General features: G+C 35.5%; 1 protein-coding gene across 1 annotated transcript in view; it reads left to right on the forward strand.

Annotated features, from left to right (window-relative positions):
* Positions 1-22297, forward strand: part of drd2 (dopamine receptor D2) — a 146773-nt gene that overhangs the window by 95796 nt on the left and 28680 nt on the right. Inside the window, exon 3 of the mRNA XM_031906502.1 lies at positions 16682-16791. Coding sequence (XP_031762362.1) covers positions 16682-16791 — 110 coding nt within the window. The remainder of the gene's footprint in view (positions 1-16681; positions 16792-22297) is intronic.

Consider the following 22297-nt stretch of genomic DNA (forward strand, 5'->3'; position numbering starts at 1 on the left):
ATGCAAATAACAGAAAATATACCATCAGATATAAAATATATGGGTTGAGAATATGGGTCAGTTAGTTCAGTTTTTGTCCGGTTCTGTCACGCTATTATTTCTTGTTTTCTCCTCTCATCTGGAATTCAAAGAAAACAAATGTAATTCCAATATTAAAAATGTGCTTATAATCTTGATTTGGCAAGTTGTAGTCAACTTTTTTTGCTCTCTCAACTAAATCATCCTGTCTTGGTGGTGCTATTTGTATTTGTGTGTTTGAATAAACTCATTCCCATGAATGTCTGACATTCTGACAAATTCTGAACTGGAAATGTATGTGCGGTAAAAACCAGCATCAAAAATCTGAAAACCTTTTGAAGCAAAGAAGGCTGCTCCAGGGAAGAGGAATCTGCCATTCACATCTACATGATCTCAACAAGTTTTAGTTGGCAAATTGTCAGATTTGAATTTTTAGAAGCTTTTTTCTGCCGACTTTTAGCACTAAAATCTGAATAAAAAAACCCCCACCGTTAGTACCTGGCCCCCTAGATGTCAAAAGTACATTGTCTTATTGGATTAGGTTTGTAACTGTTTTGCCAAAAGGTTCGGTATTGGGTACATTTTTATTTTATTTGCTTAATTATGACTTTGAGAAGGAAATTGATTTTTCAGTGTAGATAAACAGAGCTGCGTTAGAAATTGGTGCAACTAGCAGATAAATTGTAGATAAAAGCACTTGGGATTTATAAGCAAACAGATCCTCAATAGGTTAAGATAAGTGACTTGTCTGTACTTGTAAATAATAAACATATCTGTAGCAATGCCATTCATCAGAAGCAAAGGACAACAAGATAAAGATATTAGAATTTAAGGATGAAGACACATGGAACTACTAGTAGAAGTTACTTGTCATGGCTACTAAACACCAGAAAATACCCTGCCATAGACAATACTTAGAATTGCCTCTGCTAAAACACACATACAGACAATTATTAGTTAATGATCAGCATTGTCTATTTTTGTAGCCGTGAAAAGTAGCTGCTACTAGTAGCCCCGTGTGTCTTCACCCTAAGGCAGATGGTCCACAGAGTGACTCACTGATCCACAAGGACATCCCTTCAGAAGAAATTAGTTTTCTTATGTGGTTGATCCGCTTTCTTCTGCCTGTGTTTTCAGAGTGAAATCTGTTTAGTTTAGCTGCACAAAGGCCAACGCTGTGCCTGTAAGTGGAGATGTATGCCAATTTGGAGACTTTTACAGTAAAATGTTTTGTACAAAATACAATTACATTTGAAATCAATTTCAGAGACAAAAAAGTTAATCCAAAAAGCCATATGAGTTGCAGTTTGAAAGTTCATGACACCATTACCAAATATGAAGAAACATTATCAAATATGCCTGTGTTGTTGCCTGTATTAAGGCTTTGTTTGCACTATTTGCACTTGTTCTTCCTTTATCTAAACACTATATTAAAGTAGTTCAAGCCAACACTAGCAACTAATATTTGTTTTTATATATTTAAGGAGGGGATATGGAGAGTTTAGCATGGCAGTTACTTAATAGATTATATAGTGTTTGGCTTAGTTTTTAATGCAAAAGGTTTCAGTTTAGAAGTAATTTTAACCAGTGATTCATGAATTCTGATTTCAATGATAACTGAAGAAAAAGCAATGGCAATAGCAGCTAATACAATGTCATATATCATTGTGAAGGATGTTAGAGGGGTATTGCAACTTGGATGATAACATTAGGCAAATGTCACTCCAATTAATCATTTTTTGCTCTTTTTAACTAGTAGTGTAATATTTTCTGTTGGATAAGATGCTGGGTTCTAATTAAATTACTTATTCAAAAGATAGTGATGCCTTGTTCATTCCACCTGCATCTTACTGTAAGTATTGCACAGGTTACATTACTATCCCTCTAGAGTAACTTCACACCAGCTGTTCTTTTTTGGATTTCTTTCATAAATTAATAAAATAATTGCCTCTATGGCTTCACAGATTGAAAATGTTTAGATGTCAATGTAAGAATGAATTTAGAATCCCCCCATTTAAGTCCTGTTTTTGCCCAAGTGATATTTTTTCTGGCTGAGGCAAAGGCCTTGCAGGCTTAGCTTTGCATTTAACAAAGTTAAAATAAATAAGGACCAAGTGGATATGGATACAATTGTGGTAGTTTGAAGGTTTCTGGGATATTTAAGCATTATACGGTGGAAGAATGGAATGGAAGATATGGAACAGGAGGATATCCAAGGCCTATATTTTAAGGCATAACATATAAACACTGAATTACTGCAAGTATCTACAACCTGTACCACCACATTTAGTTGGTGGATAAAAATGTAATGCATCATATGGTTGTAGTTGAGCATATCTGAGCAATCTTGAGTACTCTATTTACAGTAAACCCACAAAATATTGAATTATATAAACTTGGTCTGTGTTCTATGGAGATACAAGACTGCTTAATTTTTACCTTTGTAATGTTCTCATTAATTATTTATAGTACAGTACAGTAGGCTGACCAGCCATTTATCGGTTGGTGTTTACTACTGTATAGTAGTTGTAGTAGTGTGTAATTATGCTGCATCAATGGAACTTGGTTGTCTAAATCTGCCTTTATTTTGAACCCCTGTTTCATCCAATAATGTGGCTTGGTCCTGCATTCTTTCTTCATCCTGTATCTGCACCTTGTTCTGGAGATCCTACTTGTAGGTCCTCAGTCCCATACCTGAACTTCACTCTTGACTCTGTTGTCCTTTTTTCCTGTTTCTGACAACTTTCATAGCTCTGAACCATGTTTGTTCATGGTTTGCTCCTATGTTCTCCATAATGGATTCCAGCAACCCCAACACTCTCTCAGTGGGTCCGCCTGCACAGCTATGCACTGAGGCCTCTCCTCTACCTGCAACTCAGTGTCTCTGCACTACCTTCAACCGCTACTTGTCTACACAAAGGGAAAGACTGGAGCTTAAAGATGAACATTTTAAGGGAGGGTGGAATTGACTAGGCTAGGAAGATAGTAAGGGAGGTTGTGTTAAAAAGAGTAAATAGCAAGGGTTCACAGGAAGTCAGTTCTCTTCCATTTAAGCAACATGGGTGCAGCATCCCACCCCCCACCCAGTTTATCTTATGCAGGGGTTGGTGTGTTTCCTTGTATAGGATACTTGTCACAGCAGTGGGCAGCATGGGGCAAGCATGGGGAAATGCTTCCTGGTGTTGGAGGAGACTGTTTTTCCCCTGCTTAGTGAAGTTTGTATACAACCTCCCTCAGTATTGATCCCAGGAGATAAGGGGCTGAATTGAAGCTTGCCTTGCCTTTACTCCTGTGAAGTTCTAGCAAGTATTCCCATAGTGTTTAGAAATCCAACCTGGATTATCAGTGTGTTATGTTAGTTTGGCACCACAATCAGCCTTGACGCTGCCCAGGTTATTGTTATTTCATTGCAATGGCAAAGCATTTATCTTGAAACTGTAATGTTTTGTAACTCTTGTATATATCTGATTTAGAGTAAAGTTAAAAACAATAAAAAAAACTCAAATACAAAAGTATTGTAGAAACGATACCTATATTGGCTGACAATAAAAACACATTGCAAACTTTCGGAGCTCTAAGGCCCCTTTGTCAGGCAAAATACAAATGAAAACTGGAATGGCACAACATTTATACTGTTAGATCAGATAGAAGTGTTCACGAGCAATAAATTAGGAAGTTACAGATAGATAGAGATAACTTGTGAATATAATAAAAGTAATTAATATTTATTACGATGGGTTGTAAATAGTCCAAGGGTCTGGATTCAGTCAGGTACTACAGTTTTTGTTTCGATAGTTATTATTCAGGACTACTTGCCAATTTTTTGCCTGTTACCAGCCTAAGGGCTCTTTACACTTGTTAGGACATGGTGTGAGCTTACTTCTTTCTTTCAGTTACCAGACATTAATATGTCATTGTATGTTTTGGGGGTATAATAACATTGTGGTTTAAATGTTATGGCATGATAACACTATGGGGCCCATTCATTAAAGCACAATGACCACGATTGCGAAAAAATCGTATTTTTTTCTAAAGTTTAGAAGTTTTCGTAATGACCACGAAAATATTGTTAAAATTATGTGACTTTTTAGTGTTTTGTGTAAATTTGCACAAAGAAGTCGTATTTTTCACGATGACTATGAACATTTTGGAATTAATTCAAGCTTTGCTATCGTGAATATCTTTTGGCCAGGTTGGAGCTGCAGAGTGCCATTGAGTCCTATGGAAGGCTTCCAAAATCATGCACTGAAGTTTCAAAGTCAGAAAGGTTTTCATTATTATCACTCTTTATTACAGCTAGAATGACAGATAAGTTAGTACAAAAAAAATCAGCCAGAAAGTTGAACCATTAGTTCACAAAGCCTGGACTGCACCTAGGTGCTTTCATTAGTAGCTTCAAACAATGCTAGCATAGTACAGATTTGCGTCAACAGAAAAGACCAGGGACACCAGCAAACTCACTCCATGCATATCATTCAACCTTGCTCTTCATCAGGATTAACATAATAAAAGTGCCTGGAACTGCATGCGCTGGCATGCGGTACTTGATGCGGTACATGGTGTGGATGGGAGCAAGAGCTTTGGGCTGGGATGGGGGGCCCCCAAGTGGCGGTCCCAGTGGGCCCCTTTTTTATTATTCCTTTTTTCCAAACAGTACAGGTAAAAGTAACACCTTTTTATAAAATCACAGTGGGATAATTTTGTCTAGTGTTCTAGTTACATCTGTGCATTAAGCATGAAAAATATTTGTGCGTTCAGTCATGTGATCCCTTTCTTTCAGCCTGATATTTCATTTAATCTTGGGTGTAATATGAAACTGCTCTTTGATTCACTGTAATGCCTGCAAATGAAACCTGCATATTACATTCCCTTTACTCCTTAATTGTTATTATTTGTTATTTTGGAAAGCAGACAATAATCCGTTCAATCTAAATGTCTTTCCATTTATCTTCTTGAGAAGGTAATCAATTCAAGGCTTGCAGAACAATTGAAGGTCCCAGTTTACTTTAGTCACTAAGGTTTAAAAACATTTATAGTAAAATACTAAAAATATAAATTTGTATTATATTTTGTTTATGTTAGAATTAGAGGTAATGAAAAAGAGGGACAAGCAGTGATAGAGATTGGATGAAGAAGAGAAATAGGAAGTAAGGAAATTAGATACTTAAATTTCATCATCTATAAAAAAAGCTCCAGTGGCAATGGTTATCAAATTGTTTACCATATTTACTTCAAAAACTGTTAGAAATGTGTCAAAGTGTTTCCACAGAGTTGTATATTCACCTCAGTTTGCGAGTTATGCTTATGAACATTTATTCATGTGAGAAGCATTGACTAATGTTTGACCTATGATATAAACATACTAGGTGACTATATTCAGCCAAGTGGCTTTACCCATAATCATCATCAGCTTGATTTATATTTATAGCACCAGTAAGTAATTATTCTTAATGATATATTGACTGTTGGATGACTGCATAAAATAGGCATCTTCAAATGGGTGGGGTCTATAGGGGTTTCCAGTCGATAATGGGGTGAGATAATGAGAGAAGTAAAAAAGTGAATGTCATATGCAAAGCATAGCATATATGAATAAGTATGAGGAAAGAGCTAACCAATAATCTTGATTATGACTACTACTTCTCAGCATTTTCACCAACAGAAGGTTACATTAATGCATTAAAAAGACCATTGCATTATTGTCCCTTGACTTGAAAAGCTTTGGAAAGGTACTTTTTAAGTACAGTTATGATTATTCTGTTTACCAACATACTAATTGCTGAAGAAGGGATGCAGCGCATGCAGAGTTGCATGCTACTACACATTAATATCTACTGTGAGAAGCATTTCTTCTTGCAAGATACATCACTTGAGGATAGGACTGTGCATTCAAATTGACCCCAGTATTCATTAAAATTAACTCATGCAAAAAACGTATGGATTTAGAAAAGTTACATGTTAGATAGATATGATCAGAGGAACAAATGCATACTGAAACTGACAATGTCATATTGCATTAGTTACTGTATAGAAGCAGCTGCAGGTACATTTCCATGGGTGTGATTCTGTATTCAATAATACATTCATTATGTCTATATAAAATCTGCATACCTGCTAGCTGATCCACAAGAAGGCAAAAAACCCTAACTAAAGTCTTTCAAATTTTCCTCAGAGGGCAAAGAAAATCCCTTCCTGACTCCAACATGGCAATTAGATCAGTCCCCTAGATCAGCTTTGTACTAAGGTATTTTCAATAACCCTGTATTTTTTCACTTGCTAAAAAGCCATCCATTCCCTACTTGAAGTTATCTGATTTAACTGGCAGACTGAGTAGGAGAGAATTCCACAACTTCATAGCTCTCACTGTAAAGAAAACATTTCTGAATACTAAGATGGAACGTTCTTTCTTCTAACTGGAATGGATGCCCTCGTGTCTGATGAAAGAACCTGAGAGTTTATTATATGGACCCCTTATATATTTATAACTTAGACTTCCTAGCATCGTTACACCAGACTTTTTTAATTCAATAATATCTCATTTGAGCATGAGCACTGGAGACCAAAACTGCACAGCATATTCTTATCAATATTCTGTAAAGTAGAAGAATTATCCTCTCCTTCCACAAATCTATGCCCCTTTAATACAGCTCAGAATCTTGTTTGCCCTTAAAGTTGCTGCCTGGCATTGCCTGCTACAGCCAAATTCTCTATCTACAAGGACTCCAGGGTCCTTCTCCATTATGGATTTCCCTTGTGCAGTCCCATAAAGGGTATAAGTGGCTTGCATATTTTTACATCTCAGGTGCATGACCTTACATTTATCAACACTGAATCTCATTTGCTTCCCAGATTGCCAGTTTGTCAAAATTCTGCTGCAAGGTTGCCACATCCTGAAATCCTGAATTAATTGGCTTGCATAGTTTTGTGTCATCTGCAAACATTGATATATTACTTACAATACCCTCCCCCAAGTAATTAATGAACAAGTTACAGATGAAACCATCACGATTTCACATTTTGGCGGACCGTGTCCGGGCACAATTTCTTAGTGCTGCCTCTAGATGATGCCAGACATTGCTACGTTGCTTCTGATTGACTAAGTTCATTGCACTCTACCACCATCCAGAGGCAAGACATAGCACTAAAAAAATTGCACAGTGCAACAAAATGGGAAATCCTGATGGCTTCATCTGTAAATAAGAGTGGACCCAATACAGAACCTTGTGGGACCCCACTAAGAAACCTTCTACAAGAATAGAATGTACCTTTGACAACTATCCTCTGTACACAATCCTGTAGTCAGTTTCCTATCCAGGTACAGACAGCATTACCAAGACCAATGCAATATTTCATGTCCTTTAGACCTTTGATCATGAAACCAAATGTTAAAGGCGAAGTAAAGGCAAAATCACTTGGGGGTACCAAAATGTTAGGCACCCCCAAGTGACTTAAATCACCTACCTTGTACCCCGGGCTGGTGCCCCTGTTGGGAGAGAACAGCGCCAGCCCGGAGTAGCTGCAGCGCTTCCTCCTTTCTGCTGCGCTCAAGTGCGCGCATGCGCAATAGAGTAAAAAAGCCGAAATTTAACAGAAAAGTCAGCTTTTCAATAGTCTGTACTATTCAAGAGGAAAGTGGTTAAGGGTTGGCTTTTGTTCTTCTTTAACTTGCATTTAGGGACACCTACCACACATTTGTATTTTATTATGGTAATGACCCCCTGTTTGTTCTATTAACGTATTGTCCTACTGTAGAGCCATGCGTGTGAATTAGTACTATATAAATAAATATATACCTACATGGAAAATGCAGGTAGTGTATTGTTTTTTCAGTACCTAAATTGGTAGAAAAAAAACATTTGAATGGTTAATCGCTAATTTTTCAGCAAATCAAAACAGGACAGATTTTATTTTATGCCCCAAGAAACACTGCATTTTAAAATACACCACTCCAGGTACCACTTAATCCACTCTTTAGTGGAAGAAATCTGTTCTCCAATACCCCCTATTTCTTAACCCTGTTTTATTTCCCACTCATTATTGACCCTCCCAGCTCCTTTGTGCCAATTAAAAAAAGGACTGTAAAATGTACTGTTCATTAATAATGAGCTGTTACTAATCCTTTTATATTTGACAAATTGACCTCTTGACTAGTGCACAAATAGTAGTGCTCAATCACTTGGTTTTCAGCTCATCCTTTAGTTTTGTCAGGTAGCTATCTATGTCCCAAACTCCCATGCAGTCTGTGAAAACGCTGCCGCCATCTTGCTAAACTCAGTGCTGCTTACGTCGTCTCATTAATCAATAATGCGCATGCGCGAAAATTCCCTTTACCTGATTCCAGGTGCAACTCATTTTAATGAACATCGCTTCAGATTTCAAGCATGTGCAGAGATATGAAAATGCACCCAACATGACTCTAGCCTGCCAGCGGCAGTGGGTCGGAAGAATCAGAAATTCTAGTGACGTCACTCAACTTCTTAACTTGGTTGCTCATGAGGGAGCGTTTTCTACTACAGGACACCAGGGACACTGGACTAACTCTGCCCGTGAGTGCTAACATAAGACGCTTTTAGAATAGGAGGGATTCATAACTAACATTTCATTGTCCTTTAACCCCCAAAAAACATAGGGGTCATTTATAAAGTCCCAGGACACAATAGCTGCAGCAGTATAAATTGAAATTATTAAAACGAAAAATAGCCATGTCCTCATAGAAATTTAGACTATAAAACAAAATATGTGCTATATCATTGGCCATGAATACATACATTCATTCTAAAGCTAGTGGAAAACACACTTTTTTAAAGTTTAACATAACTGATAACAGATGACAAATATAGATGACAAACAGACATGCAATTAAAAATGTTTATATTAACACATTTCTTATATTTTCTAAATGTCATACAATGCATTTTCTAAATAGACAAAGAGCAAAAAATATTTTCATTTGGAAATAAAAACATGATTTTTTTTATTTTATTAGAAGGTAAATAACTACTAAGATATTTATTCAAATTGTTAACCTTTCTGTTCTGCTTTAAAATCTATATTTAAAAGACAAAACTATTATGTCAGTTGATCTTTTAAATAAGCCACAACAAATAAACACTGTTTACGCTTTTAAGAAATGCAGAAGAAATAATTTCTTTTAAATACTTGATTGAAGTCGGTGTTTTAAAATCATTTGAGCTTTTTCTCCCTTTTAGTTGATGAATCACTAAAAGTAATGAGTGAATCTGTCCTGTTTCGCTTTGCCATAAAATTCGCAAAACGGCAAGAAAATTTGCGAAACGCATTTTTTTTGTCAAGAGCATTAAATTTTTTCTTCTGCATAACCCATATATAGTTTTGTGAATATATTACAGATACGGAAATCATTTTGCTGGTAGTTTTGACACTTTATAGTTTGTGTGTGTTTGACGTCATCCTTTCTGCCTCTATTCTGCAATTTTTGGTCACATCAATGCCCATTTTAAAACATACAGATACTCCCTATGCTTCATGGATGAATCAAATAATTATAGTAAATCAAAATATACAGATCCTCTTACTCCTTGCCACAGAAAACCAGATGAGACTTATATACTGCTTTGTCAAAGATTTTCTCTGGCTACCTAGTAATCAAGAAGATCCCTCCTTAAAGGAACAGTAACACTAAAAAATAAAAATGTTTTAAAATAATTAAAATATAGTGTACTGTTGCCCTGCACTGGTAAAAGTTGTGTGTTTGCTTCAGAAAGACTACTATAGTTAATAGAAATAGCTGCTGTGTAGCCATGGGGGCAGCCATTTAAATTGAAAAAAGGAGAAAAGGCACAGGTTACATAAGAAGATACCAGATAAACTTTGTAGAATACAATGGGAATCTATGCTACTTATCTGTTATCTGCTTAGTAACCTGTGCCTTTTCTCCTTTTTTCAATTTAAATGGCTGCCCCCATGGCTACACAGCAGAATATTTATATAAACTGTAGTAGTGTTTATGAAGAAAACACACAACTTTTACAAGTGCAGAGCAATAGTATATAAGATATTAATTATTTTTATACACTTTCATTTTTTGGTGTTACTGTTCCTTTAATGATGCCACAAAAGGAAAGATGAACATAGTCCGCTCCAAATGCCACCAAATTATAGATGCTGTTTCCCAGCTGAGTTAATTATTATGTTGAAAAGGTCTCTCACAAGTTTTTAGTTCCTGAGGGTTAAGATACACATTTATGAATGTATATCCATTAATAGACTCCAAAAAGGAATATATAAATGGTATATTGGCTGTTTTCTTATCCTGTAGATAGTTTTTACCTCCTCGGACATTGTGTAACCTATCAAGTTCCATAAAGCAAAGAATTTTGGGTCTGAAATGGTGTATAAAAGTAATGCCTACATGTCCAGATTTTCCAGGAAAACTGTTTTTTTTATTATAGATTATTACACTTGGCTGCTCATTCTCATAAAAGTAATAATAATAATAATAATTAAAATAAAAATAATAATAAAATACAAAGGAACCTTTACAGTGTACATTTGTGGTAAAGCACAACAGTTTATTACCACCCATTTATAAATATGCCCCTTAGTAAGGTAAGATGATGCCAAAGACACAAGGGACAGAGCTTATGCTGTTTAAAGAGAAATAGAATTTACAAGCATCTGCTGGTAAGCAAAATGTACTGCAGTAGAGCAGTGGATGCTCTGTTAGAGAAAATCATTCCTTAGCCTAAAGGCTATGAAATAGGATGAGAGACCTTTTCTGCATACAGTAATTTGTAGTTCAGAGATTTTCATTTATTTTTTCATTTCAAGTCTTCCATATTCAAAAAATTTTGTCTTTCAGAGTCTTTCCATTTCAACATATAATCCTTACAGCATTTCATAATCAAGATGTAAACTGGCAGTCCATGACTTGTTATTTCAACTCAGCAACTATTTCTGTTTGGTGGTGTGGTGATATAAATGAAGTTCAGTAAGCGCTACGCTTTGAGATGCAGCGGCATGAATGGGATATTTACATAACAACATTCCTTAGTAAGTAAGATAGAGTAAGTAGTGGAGTAGAGTAAGATAAAGTACAAAGACCGTTCATTGGTGTTTGGAAATGCAGTATTTAAATAGCAAGAAATAAATAGGTAAATTATTATCAGTTCATTAAGCACTATATATATATATATATATATATTTTAAAATATTTAATATACTACATAAATTAGGGCTGGGTGTAAATTACTGTAAGTGCACATAGGTTTGGAAACAAATTTAAAAAGCAGTATAATTTCCAAAAAAATTGTGAGCCCTGCTAAAGTAAAAGTAAATAACTTGTATTTTGTTTATGTTTAGAGATCCAGAGTTTTGTTTGTGTTATTGTGATTATCTAAGTCAACATTTGTCAAGTTAAGTTAGTTAATAGCCAGCCTGCTGTCACTAAACAGTGAATTCTAACTTAAGGTGGCCATACACGTTGAGATCTGCAAGACTGCCAAACGAGAGTATCTTCTCCTGAAATTCCCACCTAAATTGGTTGATACTTAGATCGTTTGGCCCTAGGGCATAGGCGCTGTCAGACCGAGGACCACATCAATGTACAGTACCAAAGCAACCCTCAATCCAAAGGGAAAAGCAAGCCTGCCCGATGGAATGCTGCCCAGTTTTTGCCTATATATCAATCAGGGAGGCCATACATGGGAAGATAAGCTACCAAACCAGTTTAAAGGACTGGAATTGACAATTCAAATTTGAAATTTTTTTAAATATTTGATTAAAATGGAGTCTATGGGAGTTGGCCTTCCTGTAATTCAGGTTTTTCTGGATAATGGGTTTCCTGATAACAGATCCCATATCTGTATCTTGCTTTCTGTATTATTTGCAACATGACTATTAGGTTTTCCTTCCTTAAAAATGCAGAATTTTTAACCATGCCCAAACTTTCCTTTAAACTAATGGGAATTTTTGAGCTGTACCAAACATGCTGTATATTAGCACCTTTCAGAAGACCACAGTATCTTTCTAAGGCCTCTCCAACTCTTAGTCTGCATACAGAACATGATATAGGGTCCTCAGCCTATATATATATATATATATATATTTATTTTTTTTTTGTTATATATATAATATATTATATATAGAGTCCACAGGTATAGCGGTGCACACCGGGAATCCTTTAAAAGTTAGCTTTTATTGAACTATATAAAACTTAATACATGGAGAAATAGGTTATATATATATATATATATATACTAGTAGAAAGAAGCCGCTCTCACAGGTCTTATATGCAAAAAAATGTATCTTTTAATGTATGGTGAACTATATACTTATATATATATAAATGCTGGCCAATGGTTTACAAAGTACATCTGGCTCTTCATTGGTATCACATTTTAGAGACATTGCTGAATAAAACATCTAAACATTCCACAAACTAGGGAGACATTTAATGACAATATCTGTCACAGTGAGCTTCTTTATGATGAATCAGTGTCTTTGTTCCTTGCACATGTGTACCTGGATATTTTAAAGCCCCACTTGCTTCATGGTATCCTCAGAGTACTGCATATCTGCAATAACTTACATTCTGTTTCACCATTATATGATGCCTTTTTATATAGCAAGATGTTCTTTGGTGAATACACTCTAAACAAGATAACACAGGTACCACATTAATCAAAAATGTAGAACACAATAAAGTCCCATTTGTACAATTTCCTTCCCACTGACCATTTTTTGCAGTAATTCAAAATCTAGTTGGTATTATAACACTAGGTTCCAAAATCTGCTTAAGTCCAGAGAAACCTGCCAGCCAGGTATCAGCAGGAAACATTGACTGGTCTGTTGCTCTATCAAGCAAGGCAGATTAACTAGGATACCTGTCACAGCTATTTGTTATAGTGAACTTGCACAGCAATTTATCTAAAAGAGTCATTTCTAACCCAAAGTCACTTATTTAAACATATCAACCAGCCACCAATGAAGTCATTCAAAGTTCTAAAAAAATAAATTTTCACCAAGTCACCCTACAGTGGATGCACTACTGTAGAGCAGCTATTGCAGCTATAAAACTCCACATGGGAAATATAACAAAATGGCACCCACTGTGGCAACATCACAGTAATTTCATTGCAAAATAATAAAATGTTGGTATTTAGCCATATACAGTAGTGACTTTATTCTATTGCCTTTTGCAAATGACTTATGGCTTGTTGTTACCAATACAGCAAGCAAACTGCATAGACATTTGTATGCATATGTGCCAGCATGTTATTCTGTTATGAAGGAACTCAGTGTATGTCAGCAGGGTGAAAAAAATGTCAGAGAAACAACACTTCTAATAAAGGCCTCTTGTAACTGAATACTGTGTATCTGATTTTTTATAGTGATAAAATGCCACATGTTATATTCTCTTTTCCCCTAGAGTGACAGCAACACTTGCAGTTTCCATGTGATCTGAATGCAAATAATTTTCATTATACAGCCCTTTTTTAAAAGCAAGAGTGAAATGGTAAAATTGTTCATAAGGAGTATGTGTCTCTGTACAGTGTCAGACTGGGGTGGCTGGTGCCTACCAGGAAAGCTTGGACTACAGGCCCACTCTGCAATAATTTTTCTTTTTCACTTTAATCACTTTCTTTATTCTCTTAATCGCTTCTCCTTACAGAATATCATTGATTCTTCTTCCTTCCAAACAAATTGTTAGGTGAGCAGGAAGGCCCGGTGGTAATTGGCCCACCGGGAGTTTTCCTACTATTCCATAGGTCAATCAGATATTGATCCTGTAGTATTTAATTTACATGGACACATTTTTAATGTGTTCACATTTTGTCATGAAAAAAAGTTGCACACCAGCTAGATTCCTTTCAATTCCAATGAGTCTGTTTCATGCCTCATTTACATGAGGCTGTTTTAACATTCTGGAAAAATAAATAAAGTTGTTAGAAATAGTGATGAGCACATTTTTTCAGCAGGCATGGTTTCGCTGTGAAATTCTGCATTTCTCCAATGGTGAATTTTTTTGTGAAACTGTCACAATTGACCACGACTAAATAACATTGCAAATTAATAAACTGAACATTCATAAAAAGTGAACTTTCTGAGATGCACCTGGTAAGAAATGACTACACACAGCCCTATAAGCAAAACTTTATAATAAACCACATATTTACCAGCTGAAATATACCTTTGTTGCTTTAGTCCTCAAGAACATTCCAGACTTCATGGTCAAGTTAAACAACCCTCTCAGCCATCTTACCTCACTTGAAGTCCAGTGGCCTTGCCCCATAACCATTTCTAACATTTCTCATTATTCACAAAGAAATTATTCTATGCATTAGTCACCTTCTGGTAACATATACCAGAAATAAAAGCCAATTTGTACAAACTGGCACTTGTAGAATGAAGACCTGACAGACTCATAAACCAGTTGTAGAATATTTCTTTCAATCCCAGTATTCTGACTTTATGCTAGACAAGGCATAAATCAATCTCCATGATGAACAATCCAGTAAAATGCTGGTGTGGAAACAAAATCAGTATCTTCTCTCTTCACCTACCAGCTTCCTTCAAAACCCCACCAAGGAAGACTACTTTAGCCTTACTTGCTCTTTGACAAAATATGTTTTGTTACTTTGACTGTACACAGAGAACATTAATTAGAATGTAACTTTAGAGCAAGAACAAAAACCATACATAAATGTTAATTAGATGAATAGGCAACAATTATTTTCAGCACAAGCCCTATTCATTTAGGGCACTTTCAACGACATTCTTAAATGAAAAGAGGTAACATTTCTAAAACTAAATGTGGAATTCCAATTAAATTAATTTGTGGTTCTAAGCCAAACTTCAACTTCTGGAAGACTATACCAAATATCTGGCATGATATGGATACATTTACTTCATTCAGATGACTTCCAATGTTGCTGTTTCCCTTTAGGGTTCTTCTGGTCCAACTAAACAATGAAGACCATAAGAAATGTATAAATATTACCACAAGATATGTCAAAATCACAACGATAACCAGACCCCATCACAGGGGGTTACTGGTCCACCAGACTTCTTTGAGGCATGGTGTGATGTACACATAAGTAAATTGAAGGACAGAGACAAGCTGCACATTTAATTACTAATAACTTTATTAGATAGGAACACTTGCTTCTAATTTGTATGTAAACACTTCCACTGCAAGATGTTACTGTGATTGAATTTGAATTCCAAAAGGAGCCTAAAGCATTAATAAGTGCAGGAGCATCATGATTTAAGAGTAATGGAACATAACCAATGCTTACATAATGAAATGATCCAGAAACAATTCAGTTGCAATTCAGCAATAGCTACATGTTCATGTTTATAAACTTATATTATGGGTAGAACACTTGGAAAAATGCTTTTCTGGTTTGATGCTTTTTTGCTGTGTTTTTTTGGCTGGGAAAATATATATGGTTCTCCTGCAATTTACTGTCACCCTAAGCAGGTTTCTTTGCTTTTAAGCAAACTAATATACTGTATATTCTCTTTCATGTAAGACTTTCATTATAAGAAAAATTCTCCATGAGTGAAAACATATTTTTGTTCAGCTTTTTGAATAGATATTTATATTGAAGGGATACATTTGCCAAAGGTTATCAGCTACCTCATAGGAGGTAGAACAACTATGGGGGTTGGAGCTTTTGTAAACTGCAAGAACATACGTTAAAAACAAAATGTCCCAAAAGCAACTGTCTTCTTTTTACTTAGTAAAAGGTTTTTCAATTTAGTTAATGTGGTCCCATATGTCCTAGATTTGATGTGTTTGTACATGTATCAAAGACAAAGTAGTGATTATTCAGTAAGCAATATTTGCAGCAGTTAAAGCCAAAACCTATAGTTAACTTTTAATGGATATATTATAGTATCTTGGCAATAATGTAACAAAAACCCAGCATTGCAAATTAAGATTCTCTCTATAATTAGAGGAGATACAGTACATTACCACTAAATGTATCTAATTCAATTTGGATTTCCAAACTAATTTACTGAATGTGGACTAGATATAACAATGTCAAGCTGAAATCAGGCTAACAATTAACTTGCTAAAATGTAAAATAGAAAAAGAGAACATCAAAAAATGTGGTTATGTTATTCATATCGCTTTACAACAATGCATCTTGTTTTATTAAGGTGCTTTTTCTATCCTGAGACCTAACCTCAAAGACTGTATGTTGGGATTGCTTAGAAAATGTGTAGCCTAGTTGTGTCAGTAGAGTTTATGTTTGGGGAAATATATTAACAGGAAAAGGTTAGGTTAATGGTCATTGGTGGTGGGTTTAGCATAGGCAATAAATGTGTCAGAAAATGATTGCCATACTGGTCATGCATGTAGTTGCCTGTAATTAGAGATGCACTTAAAGATGTGTATTTTCCTGTTGTCATTATAATAGGTTGCTAACATTACTTAACTTCAGGTCCTGAAGTCATTTTTGTCAGTAATACATTACTTTATTGTTTTTCTGTAAGGCAGAGAATATTCTTTTAACAGTAACATACTGTTCATCTCTTTTATCTCTCCTTTAAAGATATTGTATAAGCTTCCAACGGGTTTTCTAATTCAGAATCTCTAAAAGTTAATTCTCTTTTATCAGATAAACATCTGCACTATTGATTTTCTGTTCTGGCGGCTCTTTCTACTTCCTAGGTGGTTGGCGAGTGGAGGTTTAGTCGGATCCACTGTGATATCTTTGTCACCCTTGATGTTATGATGTGTACAGCAAGTATCCTTAATCTATGTGCCATCAGCATCGACAGGTAAGAGGCACCACAATGGGCTGCACTTCATTTTTGACACAGGTCGCTTTTTATTTTATGTTCACCACATCCATATTAACATCCAAATATACGTATGCACTAGTCTGAAGTGATTGCAAGAAATATGTTTTGTAAATTCATGGCTAAATCTGCTCATAAATTCACTGTCTGACTAGAGTTGATACAGGCTAGCACAATGATCCCTAACCAGTGGATCGGGGGCAACATGTTGCTCCCCAACCCCTTGGATGTTGCTCTCAGTGCCCCCAGACAAGGTAGTTATTTTTGAATTCCTGACTTGGTGGCAAGTTTTGGTTGAATAAAAACAGGAACTTCTACCAAATAAACCAAATAAAACCTCCTGTAAGCTGATAGTGTGCATAGAGGCTACCTAATAGCCAATTTTAGCCCTTATTTGGCACCTCCATGAACTTTTGTGTTGCTCTCCTAGTCTTTTTACATTTGACTGTGGCTCACAAGTGAGAAAGGTTGGGGACCCCTGGGCTAGCATACATTTTTATTCAAATAGTAGCTCTGATATATTTTTGACAACAAATAAAATAGATAAGATATTACAGACAAATTCCATATTATTTTCCTATGTTTCTCAAGCTGATGTGAATATACTCTATAATTACTGATGAGCAAATTTGACCTGTTTCGCTTCTCTGAAAAATTTGTGAAACAATTTGCAACTTTTTTGACCCATGCAACAATTTTTTTTGGCACATGCACCTTTTTTTTTTTTGTTGTGCCGCAAACATTTATCAATGTTCGAAATTAACTCACAAATTCAAACTGAAGTTTCAAAAACTCAAATATTCAATATTTAATTATTTAAGTGCAAGAATTTTGAATAAAACAATTGAGCGTGAAACTTTCTTCTAAAAGCTTATGAGTTCATGTAGAAGTCAATGGGAATTGTTCTAGTGAAACTGAAAATGATTGTAGAATGCAAATTTACTGCAGTCAAGATTTTTTTTTACAGTTTTATTTGAGGAAGTTGGAGAAGTTCAAATCTTTTTAACAAATAAGCAAATATTCAAGTTTGGTAAATTTTGAGTTTATTGGAATTTAAAAAAAAAAAAAAACTCAAACAAAAATGTCACAAATTTAAATTCAGATATATAGGCCTCCCATTGTTAAGTACTGATATTGAGACTAAAACCAGTAGACTGGTAACATGACACAAGGCAATAGGCATTGCAGTAGACTATAGACTGTAGTGATTTAGCTTGTTTATACTATGAAGTTGAACTGAACATTCATTCAGTTATATAGTATAGTATGAAGCTGAAATAGACATTTATTAAGATTTGTTGTTTCAAGTACTTATGATTTAATCATTATTGATAACTTTAATTTGTTGGAATAGTCAAGAATAGCAATGAATTGCTCTGAGTAGTAGTAACAATCAAGTACAAGCTATTGTCTTATTATTACAGAGAAAATGGAAATATGTTTTAATTTAAAATGATTTGCTTATAATGGAGTCTATGGGAGATGACCTTTCCATAATTTAGAGCTTTCCAGATAACAAGGGTTTCCGTATAATGGATCCCATATCTGTATTTACAACTATATTTTTTTATTTTGCCTTCTGGAGATACAAGTCCATTACCAGCCTCCTTAAACAAATATTATGTTAGCCTTCTCTGCAATTGGTTTTGGACTGCTCTGCAACAGTGGACCTAATTAGTTTTAAGGGGACCTATCACTCAAAGCTGTGTAATCAATGTCCTTTTCAAACTAAACATGAAACCCATTTTAATTAAAACATCCATACCATTTGAAAATCTGAGCTGTCAATCATATTTTGCCTTCTCCACCTCTGTGCCTCAGGCACAGAGTCAGGGCAGGCAGCTACTTTTATTTTACACACTGCAATTTACTTATTCCCCCGTCCTCCTCACAGTCTAAAATTTTGAATTATTTCCTAGGGTGGCAGGCCACTTTAAATGTTTAAAAAATACTAACAAATGCATGCATGTTCAGTGTCAGACTGGCCCACCAGGATACCAGGAAAACTCCCGATAGGCCCAGGTGTCAGTGAGCCCTCCTGCAACCATTTGCCTTGTATGCCTATACAATGGCCATTACTCAATTCTATATGAGAAGAAACAGAAGAAATGAAGGAATGGATAGATAATAGTTTGTAAAAAAAAAAGTAATTAAGAAACTAAAGAAAGTGAGCGAACAGAGAAAGGGAGAGTGGACCTAACGTCTAAGGTTTTCTGGTGGGCTTGTGCACCCCAGTCCAACACGGTGCTTGTTTGTATTATTTTCTGTTTATTGTTCCTAATGTTTGCACTAATGACATGTTTTTGCTCCTCTCATGAGTGGCTGACCATGAGATAAACACATTGTTCTTTGAGCCAATGTCTATTAACTTTACCAATGAGCCATTTGCCCGATATATATCTTCAGTGGAATCCTGATCTATAACTGCTGCTTCATTGAAGTGGTCTCTCAATGAACTTATTGTTGTTTTGAATCAATAAAAGTGATTTACTTTATACTTTCATTTATGCCAGAGAAATTATTAACAGACAAGTCTGGTTTGCTAAGCCCAGGGTGATAATTGCTAAAGAGAGAGCTGTTTTTTATATGCAGAAATGAGTTTTTGTACCCATATCTGCTAAATGCTGTAACTGCCAATATACAATTATTTTAATCGAAAAGAAATGCAGGTCCCTTTGCTTATCAGCTGAAGTTATAGGAATTGAGTTTAATATGGATTTGCATAGCTTTAGTTCATTATACAGAATTGGTTTTGAAATACTGTGAAAACAAACGTAAAAAAAAACCTCTTCCTGGTGTGAAACACATTTCCTGTGTGATATGCATGCAAAAAAGGTGATACAGAGGCATATCAGAAAGAAACAATAAATAAATCTGTGCAGTGTTATAATAAAAATATAACAGGTAGGCATCCCTTCCCAAGGGGTTCAGGGTCAGTCAACAGGGTGGGCATTGATTAATCAGCCCTTAGATTGCTAAAAGCCCACTCTCTTAAACATCTAAATGTGTAAGCTACAAGAATAGGATCTATTATCCATAATGCTTGGGACCTGAGGCTTTCCAGATAAGGGTCTTTCTGTAGTTTGGATAACACCTTAAGTCTGCTTATAAAAAACTGAAAACATTAAATAATAGGGTTATTTTGCCACTAACATGGATTCATGCAGATTAGTTGGGATAAAGTAAAAAATACTGTTTTAATATTACAGAGAAAAAGAAAATAATTAAAAAAAAAATTAATTATAAACTTGAACGGACTCTATGGGTGATGGCCTTCCTATAATTTGAAGCTTTCTGGATAATGGGTTTTCAGATAAGGGATTCCATTCCTGTAGTAAATAAAATGAGTTTCATTGTTCTTATATCTCAGATCTAATTTTTTTCTTAGGACCCCGTGTCTAGTAGGGATGCACCGAATCCAGGATTCAGTTCAGGATTCGGCCAAGATTCTGCCTTTTTTGGCAGAATTTGGTTTCGGATGAATCCGAATCCTAAAAATCATGTGACTTTTTGTCACATAAACATGGAAGTTGATCATTTTCCGCCACGGGCTGCACGTGCACCGGCATTTAACCCATCCAAAACCTAATTAGCATATGCTAATTCAGATTTGGTTCTGTATTTGGCCGAATCCTTTACGAAGGATTTGGGGGTTTGGTGGAATCCGTAAAAGTGGATTTGGTGCATTCCTAGGGGCACATTTACAAAAGCACGAATGCACGAGCGTTCATGCGAACGCTCCAAGCGTATTTTCGCCGATTTTTCCGGGCGTCCGCACGACTTTTTCGTACGGCGCACGACTTTTTCATACGGCGCGCGACTTTTTCGGACGTTTGCACGAAAAAATCGGAAAGGTTTTACCGCTGTTTACAATTGTTCGGTACGAAAATTTCGTGACTTTCGGATCGCCAATGCGATATTATCGTGACTAATACGATTTTTTCGTAAGCATTTTCGTGATATTTGCGATCTTACGAAATTTTCGTTTCCAATACGATTTTTTCCCATTCGTGATTCGGATTCGTGGATTAGTAAATGTGCCCCCTAGTGTCTAGGGCCATAAATGGAATGGTGAAATAATTATTTCTTTTTTCCATTCAACCCACCACAGAAGCTAGAGCCCCACAAAGAATCATCCAATGATTTTCTTAAATGTGATTTTTTTAAGGGTAGATCAAGATTCAGTTTTTTACCCTGCAGTTGGCAAATGACATATTTGTATTACCATATTACCATCACATGAACAAAAGGACACACATCAAAAATAGGAAAACTGGTAATATATGATTTATAGGAACAGTACAAATAGTTTCATTTTCTTTTAGGCCATGTCCCTGTGGAATGTTCCTACATTAAAGTCCTAGTTTTTGCCCTTTTACTTGGAATATATCTATGATTTTGTTTCCTGGAGTTTCTGTAGCTCTGCTATTCCATTCACACTGAGCAGAGAAACACATGTAACCCACACAGTAAGCTGCCCCAATGTTTCTAAATAGGCAAATGAATACAGTACTATGATCTCCTTGATAGCCGAATAATTTTTATTAAGCATGTGTCTCTTTAATAACAAAGTGAGCAACATTACTTGTGACATTTTAAGACACATTTGGAGAAAACGTACAATGTACAGTGCATTTGTATTCCTCCAGGTTTCAAGCACTATGAGAGTATTGATTTTCTGAATGATTTGATTGCTATTTGCAGCAACCAGAACGTTATTTTCTCTCTGAAGCATGTACCACTTGACAAATATCAGACTTGGATTCAAACCTGAAGATTTTTGTTTTTTACCTTTTTTTAACATATTATATAAAAAAATGTTGCTCTTCAGCACATCATTATTGATTATTCTATTTATTTCTATGCAACACAATACATGAATAATCTTACAGATTGTTTTCTGAAATTGAACAGACAATTTTTTAACCACTTTGCATCTGAAAAAGATGTTGGTACCTTATTTCCAGCATGTCTGCCTGCACTCAGCTATTTATATTGTCTTAGAAAACTTGTCTGTGCACCCCAATTCTGTAGAGAAAACAGATCCCCATAACTGTATATAGAAAGCTTAGAGTATGAACCTAATTCCATATTGTTGCTACAGACAGTAAGAGTTGGTATGTTTGTATAGCGGACAGTCAGTCATAGTTTATCAGATGCCAGTGCAACCAAACTGAATTTTAGAGAATAGGACTAGGTAGGCCATCCTTCCTATTAACATGCTTTGATTGGACGGGCATCTAAGGAGTGGTGTTTTTATACTATACTATACTCCTTTCTTTAAACGTTTCAAACCACATACCACAAGAAATTAATCCATTATTCTCAACCTGACAACTTTGATCTGGAAGTACTTATTGGGGTACAAAAGCTGGTAATAAAAAGTAGTACAGGAGCTGAAATGAAAAAAAAACATACTCAGATAAGAGAAATCCTTCTGCTACTCACTGTTAATGTTATGGAAATGAAAAATGCAGAAAACACA

The sequence above is a fragment of the Xenopus tropicalis genome, chromosome 7 (assembly GCF_000004195.4).
Source record: "Xenopus tropicalis strain Nigerian chromosome 7, UCB_Xtro_10.0, whole genome shotgun sequence".
Classification (NCBI taxonomy): Eukaryota; Metazoa; Chordata; class Amphibia; order Anura; family Pipidae; genus Xenopus; species Xenopus tropicalis.